The 22,772-nt window shown below is 43.2% G+C and overlaps 1 protein-coding gene across 2 annotated transcripts in view; it reads right to left on the reverse strand.

The window, feature by feature from the left end:
- MYO10 (myosin X) overlaps positions 1 to 22,772 on the reverse strand; it is a 219,954-nt gene that overhangs the window by 62,523 nt on the left and 134,659 nt on the right. For both annotated transcript variants that reach the window (XM_066243997.1, XM_066244007.1), the window contains exons 17-18: positions 19,797 to 19,905; positions 17,470 to 17,550 (exon numbers count right to left, since the gene is read on the reverse strand). In XM_066243997.1, the coding sequence (XP_066100094.1) occupies positions 17,470 to 17,550; positions 19,797 to 19,905 (190 nt within the window). The remainder of the gene's footprint in view (positions 1 to 17,469; positions 17,551 to 19,796; positions 19,906 to 22,772) is intronic.

The following is a 22,772-nucleotide window of genomic DNA, read 5'->3' on the forward strand; positions in this document are numbered from 1 at the left end:
AGAACAAGTATGCTCCTAAATCCAAGAAAGACACAGGAAATACACGTGACAATACAACACTCTTTCTCCTGCCCCGGCCGGATAGCTCAATTGGTTGGAGTGTTAGCTAGCCCCAGCACAGAGGTTGCTGGTTGGATCCCCAGGGCAGGTCAGGGCACATATAGGAAAAGACTGATGCTCCTGTCTTTCTCTCTTTCCCTCTTCCTCTCTCTCTAAAATCAATCAATAAAAAAAAATTCTTTTTAAACACTTTCCCCTCATCCATCCTTAGAACGACATATTTCATCCACATCCTTTGGTAGTCCCAACCGACTATACCTAACCTTCAGCACATTCCCCATTCTCGGATGTCAAGAATAGTTTCAGGGCCCTGGCCGGTTGGTTCAGCGGTAGAGCGTCGGCCTGGCGTGCAGGGGACCTGGGTTCGATTCCCGGCCAGGGCACATAGGAGAAGCGCCCATTTGCTTCTCCACCCTCCCCCTCCTTCCTCTCTGTCTCTCTCTTCCCCTCCCACAGCCAAGGCTCCATTGGAGCAAAGATGGCCCGGGCGCTGGGGATGGCTCCTTGGCCTCTGCCCCAGGCGCTAGAGTGGCTCTGGTCGCGGCAGAGCGACGCCCCGGAGGGGCAGAGCATCGCCCCTTGGTGGGCGTGCCGGGCCCGGTCGGGCGCATGCGGGAGTCTGTCTGACTGTCTCTCCCCGTTTCCAGCTTCAGGAAAAAAAAAAAAAAAAAAAGAATAGTTTCAGGGTTCAAGTCACAGAAGGAATCGAACACCTCTTTATGTGGGACAGCCACACAATTAGGATCAGTGTCCCTGCCATGACACATTCGTTGCCTCTTTCCATAATGACAAATAGAATCATTAGTATTTATTATCACCATGACCATCAGTGGCCATTCTGAACCAGGATGTCTGAACTAGGAGCTTCACAGACATGATCGGTTAATTCTTGTAATAAGCACCCTAAAGGTGAGTATTCTGTCCTTACTCCATCACCCCTGGCTTCTCATGAAAGGCAGCAGGTACAGCATTTCCCTTAAAAGTTTACCCAGTCCACTACGAGACATGCTGTCTTCATCCGTCACTGTATCCAGAAACTTTTAAAGAGCAACCTGTAGTACCATCCCATTAACCATACATTACCTAAAGGACACACTGCCTTATTCACCAGCAAATGGTAACAAAACCAGCTTGTTCTCTAGGAATTATAAAAGCTTTAAGTCATTAGCCCTGGAATATGTAGAAAAGGAGAGCCAAGTTCAGTAATTGCTACAGCGTCACTGGGCTAGGTGAAATGAGTGTTGAATTAGTCTAAATTCTGTGGATTTAGGCAACAAAACCCAGGCCACATGGGACGAGTGTTGTTTCAATTTTTTTTTTTTTTTTTAAGATTTTATTTATTCATTATAGAGAGGGGAGAGAGAGAGAGAAAGGGGAGGAGCAAGAAGCATCAACTCCCACATGTGCCTTGACCAGGCAAGCCCAGGGTTCTGAACCGGCAACCTCAGCATTTCCAGGTTGACGCTTTATCCACTGCGCCACCACAGGTCAGGCCGGGACGAGTGTTGTTTAGAGAGACTGGTGAACTCCCAAAATAATCCTCCTCCATCTGTCTCTGTGTTTCCTCTCCATCAATGATTTGACATCGTAAATCATGCTCTAAAGCCGGGCAACAATACACGAACTGAAACAGAAATAATTCAGACACAATCTGTTCATCTCTTCTCTCATTTGTAGATTTCTGCACCCATCCCTCAGTACAGCTGATATTCAATGTAAGAAGGTCTATTTATCCATTTACACCTCCACTTCAGTGCCCCCTAGGCTGTGTCCTAAAGTCTGTGTTTTAGGCATGCTTACCAAAACGACCAGAGCAAACAACAAAAACTCCTGGGCATCGAGGTCAGCCGCTAAAGGCCCTTCACATATTCCCAAGTTGCCTTCTCAATTATTTAAATGCTTTAGATCAGCATGTTGTAACAAGGAAAGTGCATGTGCTACAGGCAGGCCAGGTGAGTAATGGGGAACAAGTGGCGATTGTATTGTAGTCAATTTTTTCAAAGAGCATGAGAAGGGAGAGGCTTTAACTGTCGACACTGGCAGAGCCCCAAGTCTGTCTGTGTAAACCAGGAACTGCCTCCAAAACAGCTCCGAACAGCAGGGGCTTCTGAGCAGAAATGGCTCCAATCACTGGCCAGACTGGGAGATGGTCAGTTCCATCAAGCTTCGCAGTTTTTTAAAACCTTTCTCCACCTTTCATACCTCCAGCCCTGAGGATGAACAGGCTGTGTCCAGCACCCTGGAATCCAAATCAAGTGATGTCAAGACTAGGTCCAACCGATCCTCCACAGAGGACCGTATTTCCCTGATTTGCAAGGTACCTCTGATTAAGAAGCTCTAACAGCTCCAGTTGTGTGGTCCAATATAAATGGAAGAGTCTACACCCAATTGGAATTGATGTAATTAAGTCAATGAGTCCAATATATAGGCCAGTGTTTCAGAGTTAAGACCAAAACAAAGAGAAAACAAAAAGGGGCCGGGTCAAATTTTCCCTTAGCCATTTCTCAAGCCACAATGAATATATATTAGAAGCTCTACCTTTAGCTCTAATTATCTTGTAGGATTTATTTACTTGGCTCCACAACATTTGCCTTAGTTCTCTAACTGATGTATAACCTTATTTAAACTGCCCCACCGAAAAAAGTATCAAGTTGTGCCCACAAAGATTTCAGATTCAAACCTTTGTCCTTTGCCTATCAGCTCAAAGCTGAAAACCAGTTACCCAAATATTTTAAAGGGACTTTAAAGAGCTTTGCTGAAAAAATAAAGGGGGAAAAAAAAACTTCCCTAAATAGTGCCTAAATCATTTGTTGCCAGTGAAGTTTTCACAATTATAAACACACATGAGGGAGGTAGATGAGGGGGATGCTACAATATTTTTAACAGGGACACTTTTCTTTCATTGCATCAAGGCAAGCTCTGAGTATGTAACAGTGTAATTGCAAAGCTAAACAGTATTCCCTTTTAAGTGCAGTAGTGACAAATGAAGCATCTGGCACCCCTTAATGAGCGGTTTTGTCCTTTCAGAGTGGCTGAAACTAGGACAACCATTCATCTGAGAAAGTGGACCGCGCAGAGCAATTGCGTAATCCTGCAGGGCGCGCTGACAGTGAGGGCACTCGGCCCCAATTACACATTCCTAGTACTACTTACAAGGAAAGGAAGTAACAATATATGTTTAACTTAATGACTCAGTACATCTGGAAAATGTTAAATGCTACTTAATTTTCTATTTTCACCACATATTCAATAGTAAAACACAAGGTTCAAAGCCCTAACAAGCACTAGAATAAAAATTAAATTGTACTTAGATGCTATTTTTACTGAGCAAAGGAAAAGGAAAAATAAACAAACAAGAAAATCCACATTTGACATCTTAACCCAGTGATTTTCAATAAGGGGCAATTTTGTCCCCTGGGGCATATCTGGTCTTATCTGGAGACACCTGGGGAGGGGACTGTTACTGACCCCTAGGCTGCTGCCACACACCCTACAATGCACAGGACAATGCCCCAGCAAAGAACTGCCCTGTCCGAATGTCAGTGGTGCCAAAGCTGATACTCTGCTGTGACCCGATTAATGAGAACATGGTTAAATAGGAAGAAAAGGGAAAATGTGAAATAGAATTATGAACACATTTCAATTTGAAGTACTGGCCAGGTAGTGTCGACCAGCACAGAACTAGAACCATTAGAAAACTAGAAAAAAAAAAAGTAGGTTACAAAATGAGACTATGAGGCCACAGCTTAGAGGAAGGTCTCAGGCTGGAAAAACACAGTGAACGGTACTCACCTAGGCTGAGCTCGGAAGGAGCCGTGAGAGCATTCCTTTAGAAATGAGGCAGGTGAGGGAAGAAGCTTGAGGCCATGCCTCCATCCAAGGAACCAGTCAGGAGCAAGAGGAGGAGGGAGAAAGGCTCCGTCAGAGAAGTGCCAGGAAGGAGGCGGGGACTGCTAATGTCACAAGCCTTGGATGGGGGTGGAGATGAGGAGGGCAGAGCAGAGAAAACTGTACCTGGAAGCTTTCAGGATAATAGAGGCAAGGGCAGTTCTGATGGAACAGAAGTAGAAATAGGAACATGGGCTCGGATTCTTTTTAGAAATGTTTAGTAATGAAAAGAAGATTATTCAAAGGAGAACTCTATTCATTCCCACTCCCCCTTTCTTATTCATATATATATTATATATAATTTACACATTAAATATGTTAGAATATTCAGATATACTTGGTACAAAGAGAGTATGAGTAAGGAGATGGGATCCTGAGAGCAGGAATTCTTGACAGCACAAGTGGAATATGCTCTCAGGGAGGCAGGAAGTTAAACCAAGAGGACAGAAGGAGACTGCCCTTCAGAAAGGCTGTGAACATTTAAACCCCCATCAGAAAAGTACACTAATGGTAATTTCTTCCACTATTCACAGACCCCAGGAAGGGTTATTAGAAAGCAACACAAAACCAAACAACGCATTCAATTTTCACATTGGCAAACTAATCTCACTATTTGAAGTTTTATTTCTTTGATTATACCATTGAAGTTGATATTATTTTCCATTTGTATTTCACATTTTGGAAAGTCCTCAAAAATCTGATTTATTCATTTTCCTACTAAAACATTTGTTATTTTCTTATTGATTTTCAAGGGCTCTTTATTTATTAAGGTTATAAATTCAATGTTACAGATATTGCAAAAAATATTCCTGTTTGTTGTTGCCTCAATGAAGAGCAGTTTGGTCATGTGTGTATGTATACACCCAAGTTGTCATGTGAATGCTGATTTAGCAAATAAACTTCTGAGAATTTACCTTAAGAAAATAGTCTTGAATGTGCACCAATGTTTATACACATGAATAATATAGTGACACTATATTTTATTTGTTTAAAACAAATAAAGGCAATAACCCAATAATAGAAATTTAACTTGAAGTACAGCTACTATCAGAATTCTAGTCATGAGAAAAACATTTTACCCACAGGAATACTTTAAGATATAGTAAGTCTGAAAAAAGTTAGTTGTAAAATTAAGGTAGACTATGACCTAAACTTAAAAAAATAAAGTATATATACAACACAATATAAGCAGAATTGTCTCTGGTAGCAAAATGATAGGTAACCGTGATTTTAAGGTTTATGATATTTTGCTTATTTTTCAAATATTTTATAATCAATAAACATTGCCTTTTTATTGGGGAGGGATGGAAGCAAAACCCAGTAAGTCTTGTGGTGGTTTTATTATTGTTACTATTTATTGTAGTAGTTTTTTAAGTATCAGGAAGGGGCGACCTGCGGAAGGACCTTCCCTGGCCCAGGTCAAAGGCTAACCTAGTGAGGTGCAGAGGAGGGCAGGGATGCACAGGGCCTCCCCGGCTGTGGGAAGACCCAGGGAGCTTTGACTCTGAGCGGAGCACAATTCAAACCCAGCCCTTTATTCCAGGTCAAGAGGGACCACAGCTTCTGGAATGGGACCTTCACAGAGATGCTAGGTGAGCAGTGGTGGGTTTCAGAATGAAGTCACTAACAATCACCCACTGAGGCAAGGGGCTGCCTGTGCAAATGCTAACACAGAACCACTTACACTGGAGATCAGCCAGCAACAAAATGGCAACCCCTCTGAGACAGACGGGCTGCCTGGGGTTCCGATGGGGCGCTACTCACAGAGTTCATCAGGATCTGCCAAAGTAAAATGGGCAGCCACAGGCATGCCTTGGGGAGACCGTGGCTACCGTCATGGTGGGCACAGCAGAAAAAGTTTACCCCATTTTACCAGCTAGCACCTCCCAGGAAGGGAGCAAGCAGGGCAGAAGGGAGTGGTCGCTCTAATTGCAGAGTTTTCCTGAATGTACCCTTTAACACACCCTGGAAGTCGTCGGAGAGAGTGAAATATTACTCATCAGACAGTGAGAGCATCCATAGCTCAAGCTCTCTCGCAAAGAGCAATGGGATTATGGAACTGGATGTCCAACATTAAACAAGAAAAAGTGGATGAGAAAATGGTACGGGACAGGCAGAAATGTGTGGGACTTCCCCACGACTTAACTCTCAGCCTTTCTCTTCTAATAATGGTAATTAATTTTATGTCAGATTCATTACTCTTAACATTTTTAAAACAGGGTAAAGCTAAAACATTCTAACATTTGGTTTTCATCTAGCACTCAAATTATCCCGATGAAAGCAGACTGAACTAAGTAGCAGTCAGACACATTATTATTCGTTTCTTTCAAATGTAACTCAATTTAATATGAAAGACCACCTTCACATTTAAAACTGTTACCCCCTCAAAAGGCACTTTTAGCAACTGAATAGGAATCAACTGAATACATTCCTATGTCCCCTAGAGGAAGAGATTAGCATTTCAGTCTCTATTATGTTCTTTTCTTTGGAGACAGCTACTTTGGGGAATCCCAACAAAATGTGCCTTATCAGGTTTCTCCAGGCAGGTTGCAAAATTCCGGTTTGTGTAAGCTCATGTGAAACAAGCACATAATATTCAACAGGTGACCGCACAGCTCCCATTCCCATACTTGTGCAGAAACCAGTCTGTAATACTATTTACAAAAAGATGACTATTCTTGCGCAGGTTTCTGCAGAGTCATATAAAGTCTGCAAGGGAAGGAGAAGCTGCATGACTGCAGTGTATAAACTTTTAAAGAGAAATGGTTTGAAAGAAAAGAAACCACCACTTACAATCCCCCCCCCGGCAATCTAATACAAAAAACAATTTTTTCCTTATAAGAGGCGAATTCCTTCTCAAAAACAGATCGCATGTTCAATGCCTTATCTGACCAGTGTGCCGCGTCTTGAATTTTTACGAAGCAGTCGTCGTTCAAACTCATCCACGCCGTCAAAATCAGTGCTTAGCCGTGAGGTTAGAAACTAAACACTCCCGGTGCTCACAGAGACGGCAAAACCTGTTTCCCCGAGGTTGAAAAAAAATTGCTCTGCAAGGTTTTACACTAGCACATTCATTGCAAGGTCCGCACAGCTTATAAGAGCAGAATACGAGTAAACGCCCTACCCTACCTCAGGCTTCTCGTTCCCCCTTCAGGTTCCGTCCACTGTAAATGGCTGCATCTGCAGCAGTCGGACTAGGAAGGAGCATCTGAACCAACAGACACAAAAAAACGGGCTCTCTCCGGCTGGCTGGTGTTCCCAGGCTTTTATGTGGAGTCCTGGGCTCTGCTTGCTTAATTCATTCCTGATTCTACTGAAAGGAAGTCCAGCACGGCAAGGCTGGCAGGGTAGCAACTGCTGGAGACACTTTTGATCGGGGAGCACACCAACCACCTTCCATGCACTGACAAATGTGCAAAGACACGTGAAAGCCCAAAGAATCTTAATTTGAAAAGATGACCTATTTTTTTTCCATTTATTTATTTATTTATTTTTATTTTTTTAGTGCTCCAGGAAAAAAAAAATCAAGCAAATGGTGACCTGGGAAAGTCTACCCTGAGAACAACACCACTCTTCCCTTAAGCGAAGCTTCATTTATGGCTATTTATCCTGGTCTTTACATAGCACTACTGAATAGTTGCTATGACAACTTGGTAAACAGGATTCAAGTGACCGCAGAAGGGTTTAGTGGCATTGTTTTCTTCAGAGAAAAGAATGGGAGCTTTAATGCTTCCTTTACTAAAATTTCCTGAAAAGGTACAGCTGTCTTTTTACAGGTCTTCTTCTGTATGTGGTATTCTCAAAAGTCAAAGATGCTGGCTCCGGGTGGTTGGGGCACAGGACGACAGAAAACCTGAGTGGTGATCAGAAAAGCAGGAGGAATGAGGAAAGTGCTAAGTGGGCTTTTCCAGTAAGTAAGGAAAGGAAATGGCACCAGCTCAATGGCTGTCGGACCGAATGAAGGAAGGGAGGGGTCGCAGGGGCTGATAATCCAGAGAATTCTAAAAGATCTAGTGCCCTGGGCTTTCCCCCTCCCCAGCTGTTCCTGTCGTCTCTTCCACATAACAGTATCCTTCATATTTACCTGGTGCAATAAAACTTCGCTCTTAATGCTTCACCTTTGGCCAGATAATTACAAACTATCCCACTCTTATAAAAAAAAATATATTACTTAAGCCTGACCTGTGGTGGAGTAGTGGATAAAGCCGGCGACCTGGAATGCTGATGTCGCCAGTTCAAAGCCCCAGGCTTTGTGGTGAAGGCACTATGAGACGCAACTACAAGTTGATGCTTCCCACTCTTCCATCCTGCCTTTCTCTCCCTCTCTCCATCCCCTTTCTAAAATCAATAAATAAAATCTTTTTTAAAAATACTACCTAAAAAATGTTAATCTTATTGTGAATAGAGTATGAATATTGAACATTTGAACACACTGTGATAATATGAATTTGTCAAAAATCAAAGAGCCATTAGATACAGTGAACCTTAATGTTAACTCTGTGCTTTAATACTGGTTCATTAATGATAACAATTGGACCACAGTAATCGGTTCATTAATGATAACAATGAGATGTTAACAATAGGAGGAACAGTGTGTGTGTGTGTGTGTGTGTGTGTGTATTGGAGGGGAGAGTGATATAGGAATTCTGTTGTATGCTTAAATTTTCTGTAAGCTTAAAAATGTTCTAAAAAATAAAGTCTATTAATTTAAAAAACCTGAAATAATAATGTTCACCCCATAACAATGTCAAAACTAAAGGAATCTTTTTTTTTTAAGAAGCTAATTATAACAATCTGCCGAAGATATGTGATTTAAAACTAAATCCGAAAAGGAAAAGGTCTGGCAATAGTCTTAGACAGATTTTTGTGATTCATCTGTGATTGAGGGGCAGACCTGTGAGGATGAAGTGAGCTGTAAAACTATTGAGCTTACTGTCCACTTTCAAACATGTAACTCAAGTATGAATCACTTCACAGTCAGAGGTAGCTGGCTGCACGTCCACACTACCTCATTGCACACCTCCAGCTGCTCCTCTAAGCAGGCACTGTCCTTATACACACGCCAGAGACGAGGAAACAATCCCAAGGCCACCCAACTGCTTAGTGACAGGAGGCTGGCCAGAAGCCCGGGCGCACATCTCTGGTCTATTTCTATGTATAGTGCACCCCACTGAGTCCTGGGCCTCTGCACCTGTGCGCCCCTGCAGTGGCCTTCCCACCCTCACAAGACTGTGGTATGTTCCAACATGTGACCCAGCTGTATCCTCAGGCCCATATCTCAGTGGGAATGGAGCAGAGCCACCTATGTCCTTGGTGTAAAGCACAAATGACCTAGTGACCAGGTTCTGCAGGTGACCCAGGTTCTGCAGGTGACCCAGCCACTGCACAGAGGGAGAGGGGCTCGGGGGAGGGGGTCTCTGGGAAAACCATCACAGAGGAAAGAACAGAAAATAAACATGAACGAGACAAGCATAGTCAGTAATAAGACAAGCAAAGTTCTACAAAACCCAGGTGCCTGCAAGAGCCTTGGGACATTGTGCCATCATGTGCAATGTTGGTACAAAAATTCTGAGATAAAGTTCTGCTATGAGAGTGTTTACTATAGCAGGGAGATGTACATTTATTAAGGGTTTAAAAATACTGGACACACTCTTAAGAATGATATCTTCCTAACATTTCACTTTACTCTAAATGACCAGATGAAACTAGTGAATAGAAGATGCAGGAATACAGATTTCTCCTTCACTATAAGTAAGACCTTTCCCATAAATAATGACGGCTTAAAAACAACACAAAGGCTGTCTTTAGGTGTAAGGAAGAGTCTGTCCTCTCTCCCTGAGGGTTATTTACATAGGAAGATGATTCATCCGGTCAGATTTGAAAAGGATAAATAGACCATATTTCATCAGTTCTTTCTTTTCATCATGCGGGAGACAGACTCCCGCATGTGCTGTGACAGGGATCCACCCAGCAAGCCTACTAAGGGGTGATGCTATGCCTATCTGAGGTCCTTGCTCCATTGTAAACACAGCCATTATTTTAGCACCCGAGGTGGAGGCCATGGAGCCGTTCTCAGTGCCTGGACCAACTCACTCCAGTCAAGCCATAGCTGCAGGACGGGAGGAGAAGACAAAGAGAGAGAAACAGAGAAGTGAGAGGGGGAGGAGTGGAGAAGCAGATGGGTGCTTCTCTTGTGTGCCCTGACTGGGAATGGAACACGGGACATCCCACACGCTGGACCGAAGCTCTACCATTGGCCAACCGGCCAGGGCTCATCAATTCTTAAATACATATATGTTCCCATCTCCATGTGCATGAAACTGGGATGTGTCTATGACTCGCTGGCATCCCCAGGGCCATTACAACGTAATTTGGTACTTGGGTGTGTATGAATTTCATCACAGCTTTCCATTCTAAATTAGCAAATTCTGGGCATATTACTCCCACTGAATCCAGCTGTCCTTTAAATGTCATCAAAATAGTGTACTACAGTTTTATCCGTGAAACTGGATAGTTTTTTATCTGCCAAAAGGCATGGAAACAGTGGCAAGGTATAACTGTGTTATTAGTGAAGCAATTATTTGCAGTGGTGGAATGACCCCTGTGGGAGGTCTGGAAGGAGCTAGGCAGTTGTGGCTCTGTTGTATACAGATTACTTTGAGCTCAAGGCAATTCAAGCTTCAGGTCAGGAGAAATTTCTCCTCATTCCCCTTAACTATCTAGAAGAACTTGAATTACCTCTCTCCAGGGCAGGGCAAACTTCTGCTTACAAAAGGTCTGCTCTTTTTATCATCCTGCAATGACCTTTTGAGGCCCCCAAGGCATGGTACCTGCTCCCTAGCTCAGCATGTCATACATTCAATCCCCCTTTCTCTCTCTGTACCTCTCCTGAATGTGGGGGTCTCTGACTCTCTCAGGTACTGGGCGGGGGTTGGGGGGTTCCTATAGATACAATATAAAATTTGATTTTCTCTTGTCAATCTCTCTCCTCTTGATTTGATTATTCAGCCAGCCAAAAGAACCAGAAAAGAGAAAATGAAGACTTCCCCCTTCCCCACACCTTCCTTTCATACTCTTGCAAAGCACCCTGCCCTGGCTGACCAGGCAGAGGACTCTCACTTCCACAGTGATGTGTAAATAATGGTATATTTTAACACCATGGGATTCTTAGAGTCAATAATTATGGTAACAGATAACACTTGAAGAGACTGATATACAAATTCCAGAAAGTTCAATCAAAAGGATAAAATCTAATGCTTAATCTAGCAGTTTAAACCCTTTTTATCTGACTGATTCACACCCCAGACTTTCTTATCCAATCATGGCAGGTAACAAAGGCCCTGGTAGATTCCCTTTAAATATCTGAGTTTTTATATTTGAAATACCAGACTCAACTTGAAGGGGTGTTTGTGAATGAGCCTCTGGTGCTGTGCTTGGCTGTTCCAAAAGGCTTTGAACCCCAGGAGGGCTTGCTGAGGAGGGGGCAGCTGTGAGAGGTAGACCAGAAGTACCACATTAACATAGAAAGATTGCTTCATATTAAGAATATTACTCTGACTGACCAGGTGGTGGCGCAGTGCATAGAGCGTCAGGTTGGGACATGGAGGACCCAGGTTCAAAACCCCGAGATCGCTGGCTTGAGCGTGGACTCATCCAACTTGAGCGCGGTTTCGTTGGCTTGAGCGTGGGATCATAGACATGACCCCATGGTAACTGGGTTGAGCCCAAAGGTCGCTGGCTTGAAGCCCAAGGTTGCTGGCTTGAGCAAGGGGTCACTCACTCTGCTGTAGCCCCACCCCTCCACTCAAGGCACATATGAGAAAGCAATCAATGAACAACTAAGGAGCTGCAACAAAGAATTGATGGTTCTTAACCCTTTCCCTTCCTCTCTGTCTGTCGCTATCTGTCCCTTTCTCTCTCTCTCTGCCTCTGTCAAAAAATAAATCTTACTCTGATACTGACCTATAGAAACGTCCCTGGTCTCTTCCAACTACACAAATCAAAGATAACCCAGAAGTGAAAAACACACCAGAAATAAAATAAATTAATTAGAACAGGACCTGTGCAATAGGATTAAAGCCAGCATGTAAAAGTTTATCTTTGGCAAAGTTAAGCCCTCATATATCATGAGCATCTCCCCAGTGTCCTCTTAGGAGCAGTTCGAGCCAACATTTACTGAGCACATATGACAGCTGGCAGCAAGACATGAGGAAGCACAAGGCAGGTCCTGCAAAGTTGTGCTGGTCACAGTGTGCTGTATCTAGGGACTCCTGTATTCAAAAAATTGGACGAGGGTAGAGAGACCAAAGCTTAAAATGAAAAGTAAAGAGTTGCTGGAATAAAATTCAGTAAGGTAACGAGAAATAAGATGAATAAAATGAGAGGGACGACCCTGGTTGGTTGGCTCAGTGGTAGAGCGTTGGCCCAGCATGTGGAAGTCCTGGGTTTGATTCCCAGCCAGGGCACACAGGAGAAGCGCCCATCTGCTTTCCACCCTTCCCCCTCTCCTTTCTCTCTGTCTCTCTTCCCCTCCTGCAGCCAAAGCTCCATTGGAGCAAAGTTGTCCCGGGCGGGCGTTAAGGACGGCTCCATGGCCTCTACCTCAGGTGCTAGAATGTCTCCAGTTGCAGCAAAGCAATGCTCCAGATGGGCAGAGCATCGCCCCCTGGTGGGCATGTCGGGTGGATTCTGGTCAGGTGCATGCAGGAGTCCATCTGTCTGCCACCCCCCACTTCTCTCACTTTGGAAAAGTAAAAAAAAGAACCCCCAAAAAGCGAGAGGAACAATGATAGAGGAAGAATAAAATCGGACAAAAAATTCAAGATAGTTTATATGCCACATTATCATCAGAACATTTTCAGAAATGTTTGGTCTTTGTTTAAGGCAAAACACACACACACACACACACACACAACCCCCAAAAAATGGCCTCAACACAAATGGCAGGCAGCAGGTGGTTCACACAAATATGAGCCCTGAGGATTAAATGTGACCGATTCATTTAATTCAGTCTTCAAATCCTTATGCCTCCGCAAACAAAAGGCTCATGTTACCATAATGTGTGCGCATTGTTCTCACTTCATGTGTGGCCGCAGACTGTCCAGGGTGCTGTCTGGACAAGGGACCTGATTCGATGTGAATATTAGCAGCAAGAAAGACAGTCACAGGTTGGCACCGTGCTGGAGCCCTCTGACGTTTCTAAAAGACTTCTGTGCGAGACCGTTGGCATCCTCACGTCTCACAGAAACGGTGCTTCAAGATAAGGGCCAAACCATTCTCTTCCTTGGTGGCCCAGTTTCCAGCAAAGATGACTGCAGAAGCCTTCCTCTGCCAGCTGGCTGCCCAGGGCTACTCAGGTGACTCAAGAGAAGTCCTGACAATCTTTAAGGATACTGGAATCAATGATGTGTCCCCTTGAGAACCGGAGTGCTCCCTGATCAACCCTGCAGAAGGCCCAGTGAGGACAGGGAGCTCCCAGTGGGGCAGGGGCTGCCCCTGCTCCCTACCCCGGGGGGCCCGGCCTCCCATGCCTGCGGGACTGGGAACCACGGACAGCCGGGCAGACAGAGCCAGTCCTCACATCCGGGGAAGTTTTCCTGATTCACATCAGTCCTATCCCTTCTCAGTTTCTGTCCTGCACCTCCTCGGGGGTTTTCTGAGGAATGTTAATGACAGACTTTTCTGACTAGGACTTATTTGCAAAATACTAGGCACGAGGAGAAAGATCATGGCCCTGAGACTCCCTGGGGGAGAAATGCTGAAGAGGCAAAGCAGGTTTCCTTCACCAGAGAAATGTCCTGGGCTCTTTGGCCACTCAGCCAGAAACTACTACTGCCTAAGAAGTACAAAAGGAAAAGGCTAACCGGCTACAGCACGAACTAAAAATCATCTAATGGAGAAGTCTGCTCTTTGTAAACTGAAAATTCTGTGTTGAGTGGAGGATTATATCGGTCAATGGACTAAGACCAAGGACTGGAGCAAGAAATATGCTTTTGCCCTAAATTCACTTTATAACTTAGCACCAGGAGGACTTAGAAGGACACTAGTACAGTGTCTGTTTTACAATATACAGTATCAGGTACAAGTTGTTTGCAAAAAGAAATAAGTCCACATAGTACTATAACTATAAACTGACATCATTGTTCCAGCATTTCAGTTACAATCTCCCTGCATGCACATGTATTTTCAAAGAAAAATATATACAAAAACCCCATAATACCCCATAAGGAGCTCTAGGTACTTGAGGCCCAAGGCCCATTCTGCACTGGCACAGTTGCCTGGAAGGGAAGGCAGCCTATCCCAACAGCCCAGGGCCCGCAGCTGTGTGTGTGCTCGGACGTGCTGGCCCGCCTGTAAGTCTTGGGTAGGCTGAGCATGCTCCTAAAAGCACAAAGCAGTGATCTGGCTTTTTCTAAGGCAGCAGTTCTCTGGGCCACAGACTTTAGAGCTGCTGTTCTTATCCCTTTCCTGTCACAGAGTCCTACCCTCCCAAATAAATAAATACCCCTCAAAGAAAAACCACCTGTAGAATCTACCAAAACCCAACATCCGTGTTTCATAATGATGCACAAAATAACTGCATGTGGGCCTGACCTGTGGTGGTGCAGTGGATAAAGCGCCGACCTGGAAATGCTGAGGTCTCCGTTTCGAAACCCTGAGCTTGCCTGGTCAAGGCACATATGGGAGTTGATGCTTACAGCTCCTCCCCCCCTTCTCTCTCTCTCCCTTTCCTCTCTAAAATGAATAAATAAAATAAAATTAAAAATTAAAAAAAAAAGGCCCTGGCCGGTTGGCTCAGTGGTAGAGCGTCGGCCTGGCGTGCGGAAGTCCCGGGTTCGATTCCTGACCAGGGCACACAGGAGAGGCGCCCATCTGCTTCTCCACCCCGCCCCCTCTCCTTCCTCTCTGTCTCTCTCTTCCCCTCCCACAGCCAAGGCTCCATTGGAGCAAAGTTTGCCTGGGCGCTGGGGATGGCTCTGTGGCCTCTGCCTCAGGCGCTAGAGTGGCTCTGGTCGCAACAGAGCGATGCCCCGGATGGGCAGAGCATCGCCCCCTGGTGGGCGTGCCGGGTTGATCCCGGTCGGGTGCATGCAGGAGTCTGTCTGACTGCCTCCCCGTTTCCAACTTCAGAAAAAAAAAAGAAAAAAAAAAAACTGCATGTGTTTCAATAAACGTTCTCAAGCTCCTTCATGCTCTGGTGTGAAGTGAGGGGAGACATGGCCTCATCCCTCCATGCCAGACATACACATCCCCCCTCCCTGGGGCAAGACTTTCCCCATGAAATTTCTAGAAGCATCTATCTTTTGACAAAAGCATTTTCATGAGAAACTCCAAATGAAGGCTGTTGACATACATGTCAGTCATGTAACATAATAACCAGGAACACTCCAATATTTTCAAAGGAATCAAATGAAGGCTGAGCGAGTCATAATTTATTATGTCTGGGTGCCTTTAAAATGTTACCGAGGCATTTCTTTCAGTCTTTACAGACCATCTTGGGGTGTGCTGTGACTCAGTGCCTGCCCCGGGGCAGGGGGAGAAAAGGGTTGTGAGACAATATGACCAGAAATACGGGAAATGAAATACGCATTTGGGCCAGATCATTTTTTAAAAATGCAGAAACCAAAGCAATTAGGCAGATTCAAATCTCAGCAAGAAAAAATAAACATTAAAAAGAGAGTAATTTCTCCACTATCCTGGCTGCTAAATAGTTTTGAATTCAAGAGGGCCTAATTTCAAAAGCTATTACAATTAAAGGAATTTCTATCCTTATAATTCATTGAGTCTGAGATACCAGTTGCTGGAACACTGCACAATTATGCTCTATACAGCTAGGAACGAGAAAGAGCTCCCATTAAACTATGGCTTGCCAAAAGCTATAAATCCATCCTAATCTCCAAGACCTTAACTTGGGAAAAAACATGCATGTTTAAGGATGAAATATGGTAGCATCATCTCTGTTTAAGAAAACACAGAGAAGAAACACTGACAGATGTTCACCAGCTCCTGTTGAGTGTAGACCCCAAAGGCAAAGCCCATATATACTGTCTTGTAAATACTGCCTATTGGGATTATAAAATGAAACACAAACCAGACAAAACATGGTGTATGTCTTCACTATTAATTTCCCGTATAATATCAAAAAAGCTATGTATCTATGTTGTCATTTTTGTGGTAACCTTAACTAATGAAATATAAATTTGAAAAGTGGAGGAAAGATGAGTTACTAAACTATGAGAACAGATGCACATTAAACTGAGTCATCACAGATCTTCTACGTCAGACCAGTCTCGACCACCTCGGGCCACACGTGCCCAATTCTCACCATCATACCTCACAGTGACGTAACAAACTGAACAGGTTAAAAGAACATGCACTTTTAAGCCTTCTGAAAAACAGAGACTTCAATCTATGGCTCTTATAAGTAAACATCTGTAAACTATAAATCAGGATTCACTGAAATACTAAGTCGAAAGCAACTGAGACACAATTTAAATGTAAGATCTAGCCTCAGCCTTGTTATCAGAGCGTACCACAAGTCCCAGTTCCGGTCAGACTCCTTATCTTAGTACTTAGGATGACATCAGTATTTTAACATGAGAGGCCCTTGACATTATTACTATCTTGTAGGGGTCTTCCTCTCTTCAGGGGGATTACTAAGAGCTGGTATTCACCAAATCAAGATAATTTCAATTTTTTTAAATCAACACTCTAAGGCAAGTAGCCCATATTAGTCTAGGACTCCTGAACTGCATCTATATCTAGCACTAAATTTTCTTTTCTTAAATAGCTTTTCCTTTTTAAAATCCACATTGTTTCTGATTAGGATATGGCACTCAAAAGCTAAAATCCTGGAGCCTAGATATAAAAACTCACAATGACAAAAGCTTTCAGGAGTTTTCAAATCAGTTACAACAATCTAAAGTCCTTAAAACACGGAATGCAGCCAGACCTGTGGTGGCACAGTGGAAAAAGCACCAACCTAGAACGCTGAGGTCTCCGGTTGGAAACCCCAGGCTTGCCCGGTTAAGGCACATATATAGAAGCAACTACAAGGAGTTAATGCTTCCTGCTCTTCCTCTCCCATGAAAATCAATAAATAGAATCTCAACCCCTCCACACACAGAATACAGACACTTCATCATGTTTAACAACAAAGCCAAAGAAAACTAAAACAAACAGAAAAATCAATCACAAAAATACACTATTTCTTTGAAAATAGAAGCTTATCCACGAATTTCACATTAAATGCTTAAAAAAAAAAAAAAACGAAGGCTTTCAAAAGGTTTCTTTTCGACTAGATTTCACTAAAGCTTAGCGGCATCATTGTAAAGCAGACCAAGAGGCCTAAGAGAAAAGGGAATTTTTCCATTCAGTAATGTTAGGGTGTACTAATACTATCTACATCTCCAACCATCTATAAAAAAAAAAGGAGTATGGAGAAGCCAAATCTGTGAGGAACCAGCATAAGGCAGTGTCCTTAAAGATGGGCTCTCTGTCCAAAACTGTCCTAGCTCTTACCTTCTGCGTGTTTGGCTTGACACAGCGGACAAAGAACGGATTAGAGGAGCTTAGCGTTGCCATCAAGGAATGCAGGGAGTCCTAACAGAGAGGTGAAAAGAAATATATGTTGACTTAGTCGTTTAGTATGTCATTCCTTACATTTCTCAGCACCTTTGGCACTGATCAGAAACAAATTTTAAAAACCCAGTAAAAATCACAGGACTAATAATCATTTTATTTTTAATTTTGTCATTCTTATATAAGATAAAGCACAGATATTACAATTCACTGTCACTGAAATTATTTCACAATACAGTATTCAGAATTTGTCACTTCCTTGAAATAGTACCATTAAAAAAGAAAAAAAGAAAAGCTATTCTGTTAACCAACCCACAAAAGAGCACAGGCTCTTTCAATGGCTAGCAAGGAAAATCTGAGAAGTACGCACTCTCCACTGGAGTTATTCCTCCTAACTCATTATGCTCATCAAATTGACAGCCTCCACCAGGATGCCACTGGTCTTTGACCTACAACCTCCACTCTTAACCTTCAAATCACCAGGCAGATCAATCTCCTGTAATATACTGCTTTCTTTTCTTTTCCTTTTTTTTAAGTATTTTATTGTGAATTTTTAACGTTTACCAAAGCAGACAGTGTGTAATGAATACTCATCATTGCTTCAGTTCATGGCTAATCTCATTTCATCTGATCCCTGTCTTAGTACACATTATGCCCAACCCTCCTTGTAAAAAAGCAAATCTGAAACAGTTTTATTTCATCCTTCAATATTTCAACATGCACTATTAAAGGATAATCACTTTAAAAATATATATATGGATAACCATATCCATATCATCATCCTAAAAAGATTTAGCACGAATTCCTTAATGTTAACATTAAAAAGTACAATTGTCTCAAGTTTCATATTAAAATCTTCAACTTTCACAAATTTCACCATTTTCAAATGCTTTGCTCTTTGAAATCAAACTGCACACAACGTTCACGTATGATGGTTGGTTGATATGTCTTTTCAAGTCTCCTTCCATCCATTGGTTTTCCCCCCTCCATCTCTCTTTTTCTTTCTTACAGTTTCTCTGAGGAAAGCTGCTTCTCTGCTTAGAAAGCTTTAGGGTTTTTCACAGATGACAAAATGTCCTGGCATCCATGGCCCTTCACATACTGGTAGGAATTTAAGCTCATATACGGTGCCTGGTCAGCTGGCTCGTGTCTATTCACAACCCTCCAGGGACAGGACTCATTACATTCCCGTCTCAGGAATCCTCCTCTCGCTCCTGTTCTCCACCTGAGACCCACCCACTCTTTTTCATTTCCTTGATTCCTAGTCCAATTTAATTCCCAAACACCCACAAGGCCTTCCAACACAACTCTAGACGGTACCAACCTAGATAAATAAAACTCCACTGGGAGAGGAAAAGTCAGGCAGATACAGGCTTAATTCAAACCCTGCTCAGTCCTCAGAGGGACTGATTGCATGGGTCTCCATTTCTCTAAACTTCAGTTTTCTCATCTATAAAATGGGGACAATATATGTCCTTTTAAGATTATGAGAGAATTGAACAAGGTAATGCATATAAAGTGATTGGCCCAACGACTGGCACTTATTATATAATAAGTTTATATAATAAATAGTAGTGATTATTATTATATCCTATCTGCCCTTCATGTGATCATGGTACCCAGCACTGTCGGCCACGTTGGATATATCTGGCACATTGCCAACCACACGGCACAACAGACCACACTCAGCCTCCCGCGAGGTGTCTCTAAACTAGAGTAAATGACAGCCCCATGGAAGGTGGACTTTAATAAACGTCTGCTGACTGATGAGCCTCCATTTCCCTTTATATTAGGGTTAAGTCAGAAAAATGGTCGTCATACGCTTTACCTCAAAACTACATAAAATGCTTACTATTTAAAATGTACATAAAAACTATCCTTATTTCCGTGAATTCTGAACATCCTTGACAAGGTAACTGACATTGATTTTACTTAAATATGCACTTGGTTATTATTCCTAGTTATGATATTGTAGACATACCTAAGAAAAATACAAAAGTCCAGGCAGGGGAAGAAATGGACACTATTTTCCCAGGATCACCTGGACACAAACCAGAGTGATCCCACAGGGCCAACCACAGGCCCACACGGCAATTCTTAAGAACTGCTATTTCATAATCTTAGAATAAGCAGCTATTTATTTTTAACAACAACAACAAATCTACATGTTTTCATCTGGCTCAGGAAAAAAGGTGTATCTTATTCCTCCTTTCAGTTCTTCAATCACAATAACGATGGACTCATTGAACCCGGCAGCAGAAACTAACCTTGAACTGCGAGCTGACCGTGGGCCGCCGGTGCTTGCTTCCGCATTTCAAAGTATCCTGGTTATTGCGGCTTGAAACATGTTCAAATAGGTCATAGATGAAGTCGAACCTGTGCAAGCAAAGAGCAGAGGACTTTGAGGGGCACACACCCAATTATTAGGTGCTGGATTACTGTAATTACAATGCACTTTCCCACTAACAATAGCACACGGAAGCCTGGAAGAGCTCCCAAAGATTTCAAACCCACCACTGCCAAAGAGCTCTGGGCATTGAAAAAAAATTGCTTATAGAGCACTATATATAGTCTTGCAGAAGAAAAGTGGATTGCGGTGAAAGTGACAGACGGCCGGCCTGGGTGGCTCGCCATTTAGGGATGCTGTGCTCTCCAGAGCACGCCCTAAGCTTCTGCAGCCTTGATTTCCCTGCCCGTAGAAGGGACGTACTTGTCTTGCTTATCTCACAGTGGTGCAATAGCCAATCAGTTAGTTAACAGATAGAAAAGTGCCAACTCTGGAGTGAGGCAGACTGGGGTTCAAATCCGGCTTCCACCACTTCCTGACTGTGTGAATCAGGCTGGATGCTTGCCTCTCTTCAGGCCTCAGTATTTCCATCTAGAAAATGGGGGCAGTTTAAAATTTTATCCCACAAGTCTGGGGGTGAGAATGAATTGAGAAAATGTACTCAAAAGGCTGAGTAGGATGCTTGGCAGGGTGCTGATGTTGGTAGCTGTTACTGTTACTAAAAAGTTGTATAGATACTACTAATAAAGTAAAAGTCTTCTCAATAACTTTATTTTCTTTGTATAAAAGATATTATGGGCTGTAAAGGAGGGGGTGGCTTGGTGGCTTCACTGAGACCAGGAAAGGTGAAGACAGTGTCTGGGCATCCACACCACCCCCAGATGGGAATAGCAGTGCTTCCCTGTCACTTCTCACTTGACCCCAACCCTTTTTCAATTCTGTCCCAGGGTGCTCGTTCACGCTCGCTCTCTGAAGTTCTCCAACAGTGCTTGGTGCGCTATGGCGAAAAGCTTTGGTTCCATTAAAATGTCAGAGATGTCAGAGGTGAAAGAGCACAGTGAGCAAACAGCCCAAGCCCCTCGGTTGGCAGAGAGGGACCTGGGGCTGAAGCAGAAAGCCCTTTGCTCCAATCACAAAACCACTTGATGTGTGACAGTGTAAGGCCATCGGCCTGATCTCCACGCCGGAGAGCCTATCACTACCGCAAAATGCTTCTATTTAACACCAAGACGCTGCTTTTATTTAAATGTACCACTCCATACCTAATAACTAAGAAGCTGCTTTGACAGACAACATGCTATGGTAAGTTTTTAAAACACTGCCATTTCCACAGGCCCGAAACCTCATCTAAAAGTACAAATGACCAACAATGTTTCTAAGCAGGGAAACTGAATAGAGCGAAACACATCTGAAGATGGAGCTCTTCCGCTTCTGAGCTCCAAAGCTGACACTTTGGGTGGGCTCCCTTCCCCCAGTTAATAGCTATCTAAGTGACAGGGTGGCCTTGACGTTCCTATAAGTACTACAACTTTAAGTAATAGTGCTACTTTCTTTTTTCTTAGGTATTAAAAACGTGTTTCTGGTATAGAGTTACTCTGGACCTGACATGGGTTTGAACACTGTCAGTCAGGATTGTTTCTCTCACTTTCACACAGCCCCCCCGGTTTCATGTATGCAAATAGCTAAACTAGTCAACTGGTGATTTCGTGGTGTGAATTTACAATTCATGATTGAATAAATGAATGTGTAATACATTTATAATTTTAGCTGAATTAATACCTGTTTTTTTTAAAGATTTTGTTTATTGATTTGAGAGATAGAAAGAGGGGGGGGAGAGTGGGGGAAGAGCAGAGTGGGAAGCACCAACTTCTAGTAGTTGCTTTTGGTATGTGCCTTGACCAAGGAAGCCCAGGGTTTCAAATCGGCAACCTCAGCATTCCAGATCAATGCTCTATACACTGTGCCACCACAGGTCTGGCTTTATTTATTGATTTCATAGAGAAAGGGTGGGGAGAGAGAGGTAGAAAGAAAAATATTGATTTGTTCTTATATATGCCCTGATTGAGGATTAAAACAGCATCCTCTGCGCATCCGGACAATGCTCTAACACCCTGGTTGGCAAACTCCGGCTCGCAAGCCACATGCAGCTCTTCCACAAAATACCACGTGTGGGCACTACTTTGATAAGGAATGTACCTACCTATATAGTTTAAGTTTAAAAAATTTGGCTCTCAAAAGAAATTTCAATTGTTTTACTGTTGATATTTGTTTCAGTTTGTCAACCACTGCTCTAACCCAGGGGTCCCTAAACTATGGACCTAGAGCAACATGCGGCCCCCTGAGGCCATTTATCCGGCCCCCATCACACTTCCGGAAGGGGCACCTCTTTCACTGGTGGTCAGTGAGAGGAGCACAGGAGGCAGATGCAAAGCGCGGCGTCGCTCACATACAGTACTACTTCCGGTGACACAGGACGCACGCGTCACAGCTCCAGAAGCATGTCATATCACTTGTTACAGCTAGCAGTGACAAATATGGAACCGGACATTGACCATCTCATTAGCCAAAAGCAGGCCCATAGTTCCCGTTGAAATACTGGTCAGTTTGTTGACTTAAATTTACTTGTTCTTTATTTTAAATACTGTATTTGTTCCCGTTTTGTTTTTTTGTTTTTTTTTTAATTTTTTTTTATTTTTTATTTATTCATTTTAGAAAGGAGAGAGTGGGGGGAGAGAAAGAAGGGGGAGGAGCAGGAAGCATCAATTCCCATATGTGCCTTGATCAGGCAAGCCCAGGGTTTCAAACCGGTGACCTCGGCATTTCCAGGTCGATGCTTTATCCACTGCACCACCACAGGTCAGGCCCGTTTTGTTTTTTTTTAATTTAAAATAAGATATGTGCAGTGTGCATAGGGATTTGTTCATAGTTTTTTTATAGTCCGGCCCTACAATGGTCT

The sequence above is a fragment of the Saccopteryx bilineata genome, chromosome 1, assembly GCF_036850765.1.
Source record: "Saccopteryx bilineata isolate mSacBil1 chromosome 1, mSacBil1_pri_phased_curated, whole genome shotgun sequence".
Taxonomy (NCBI): Eukaryota; Metazoa; Chordata; class Mammalia; order Chiroptera; family Emballonuridae; genus Saccopteryx; species Saccopteryx bilineata.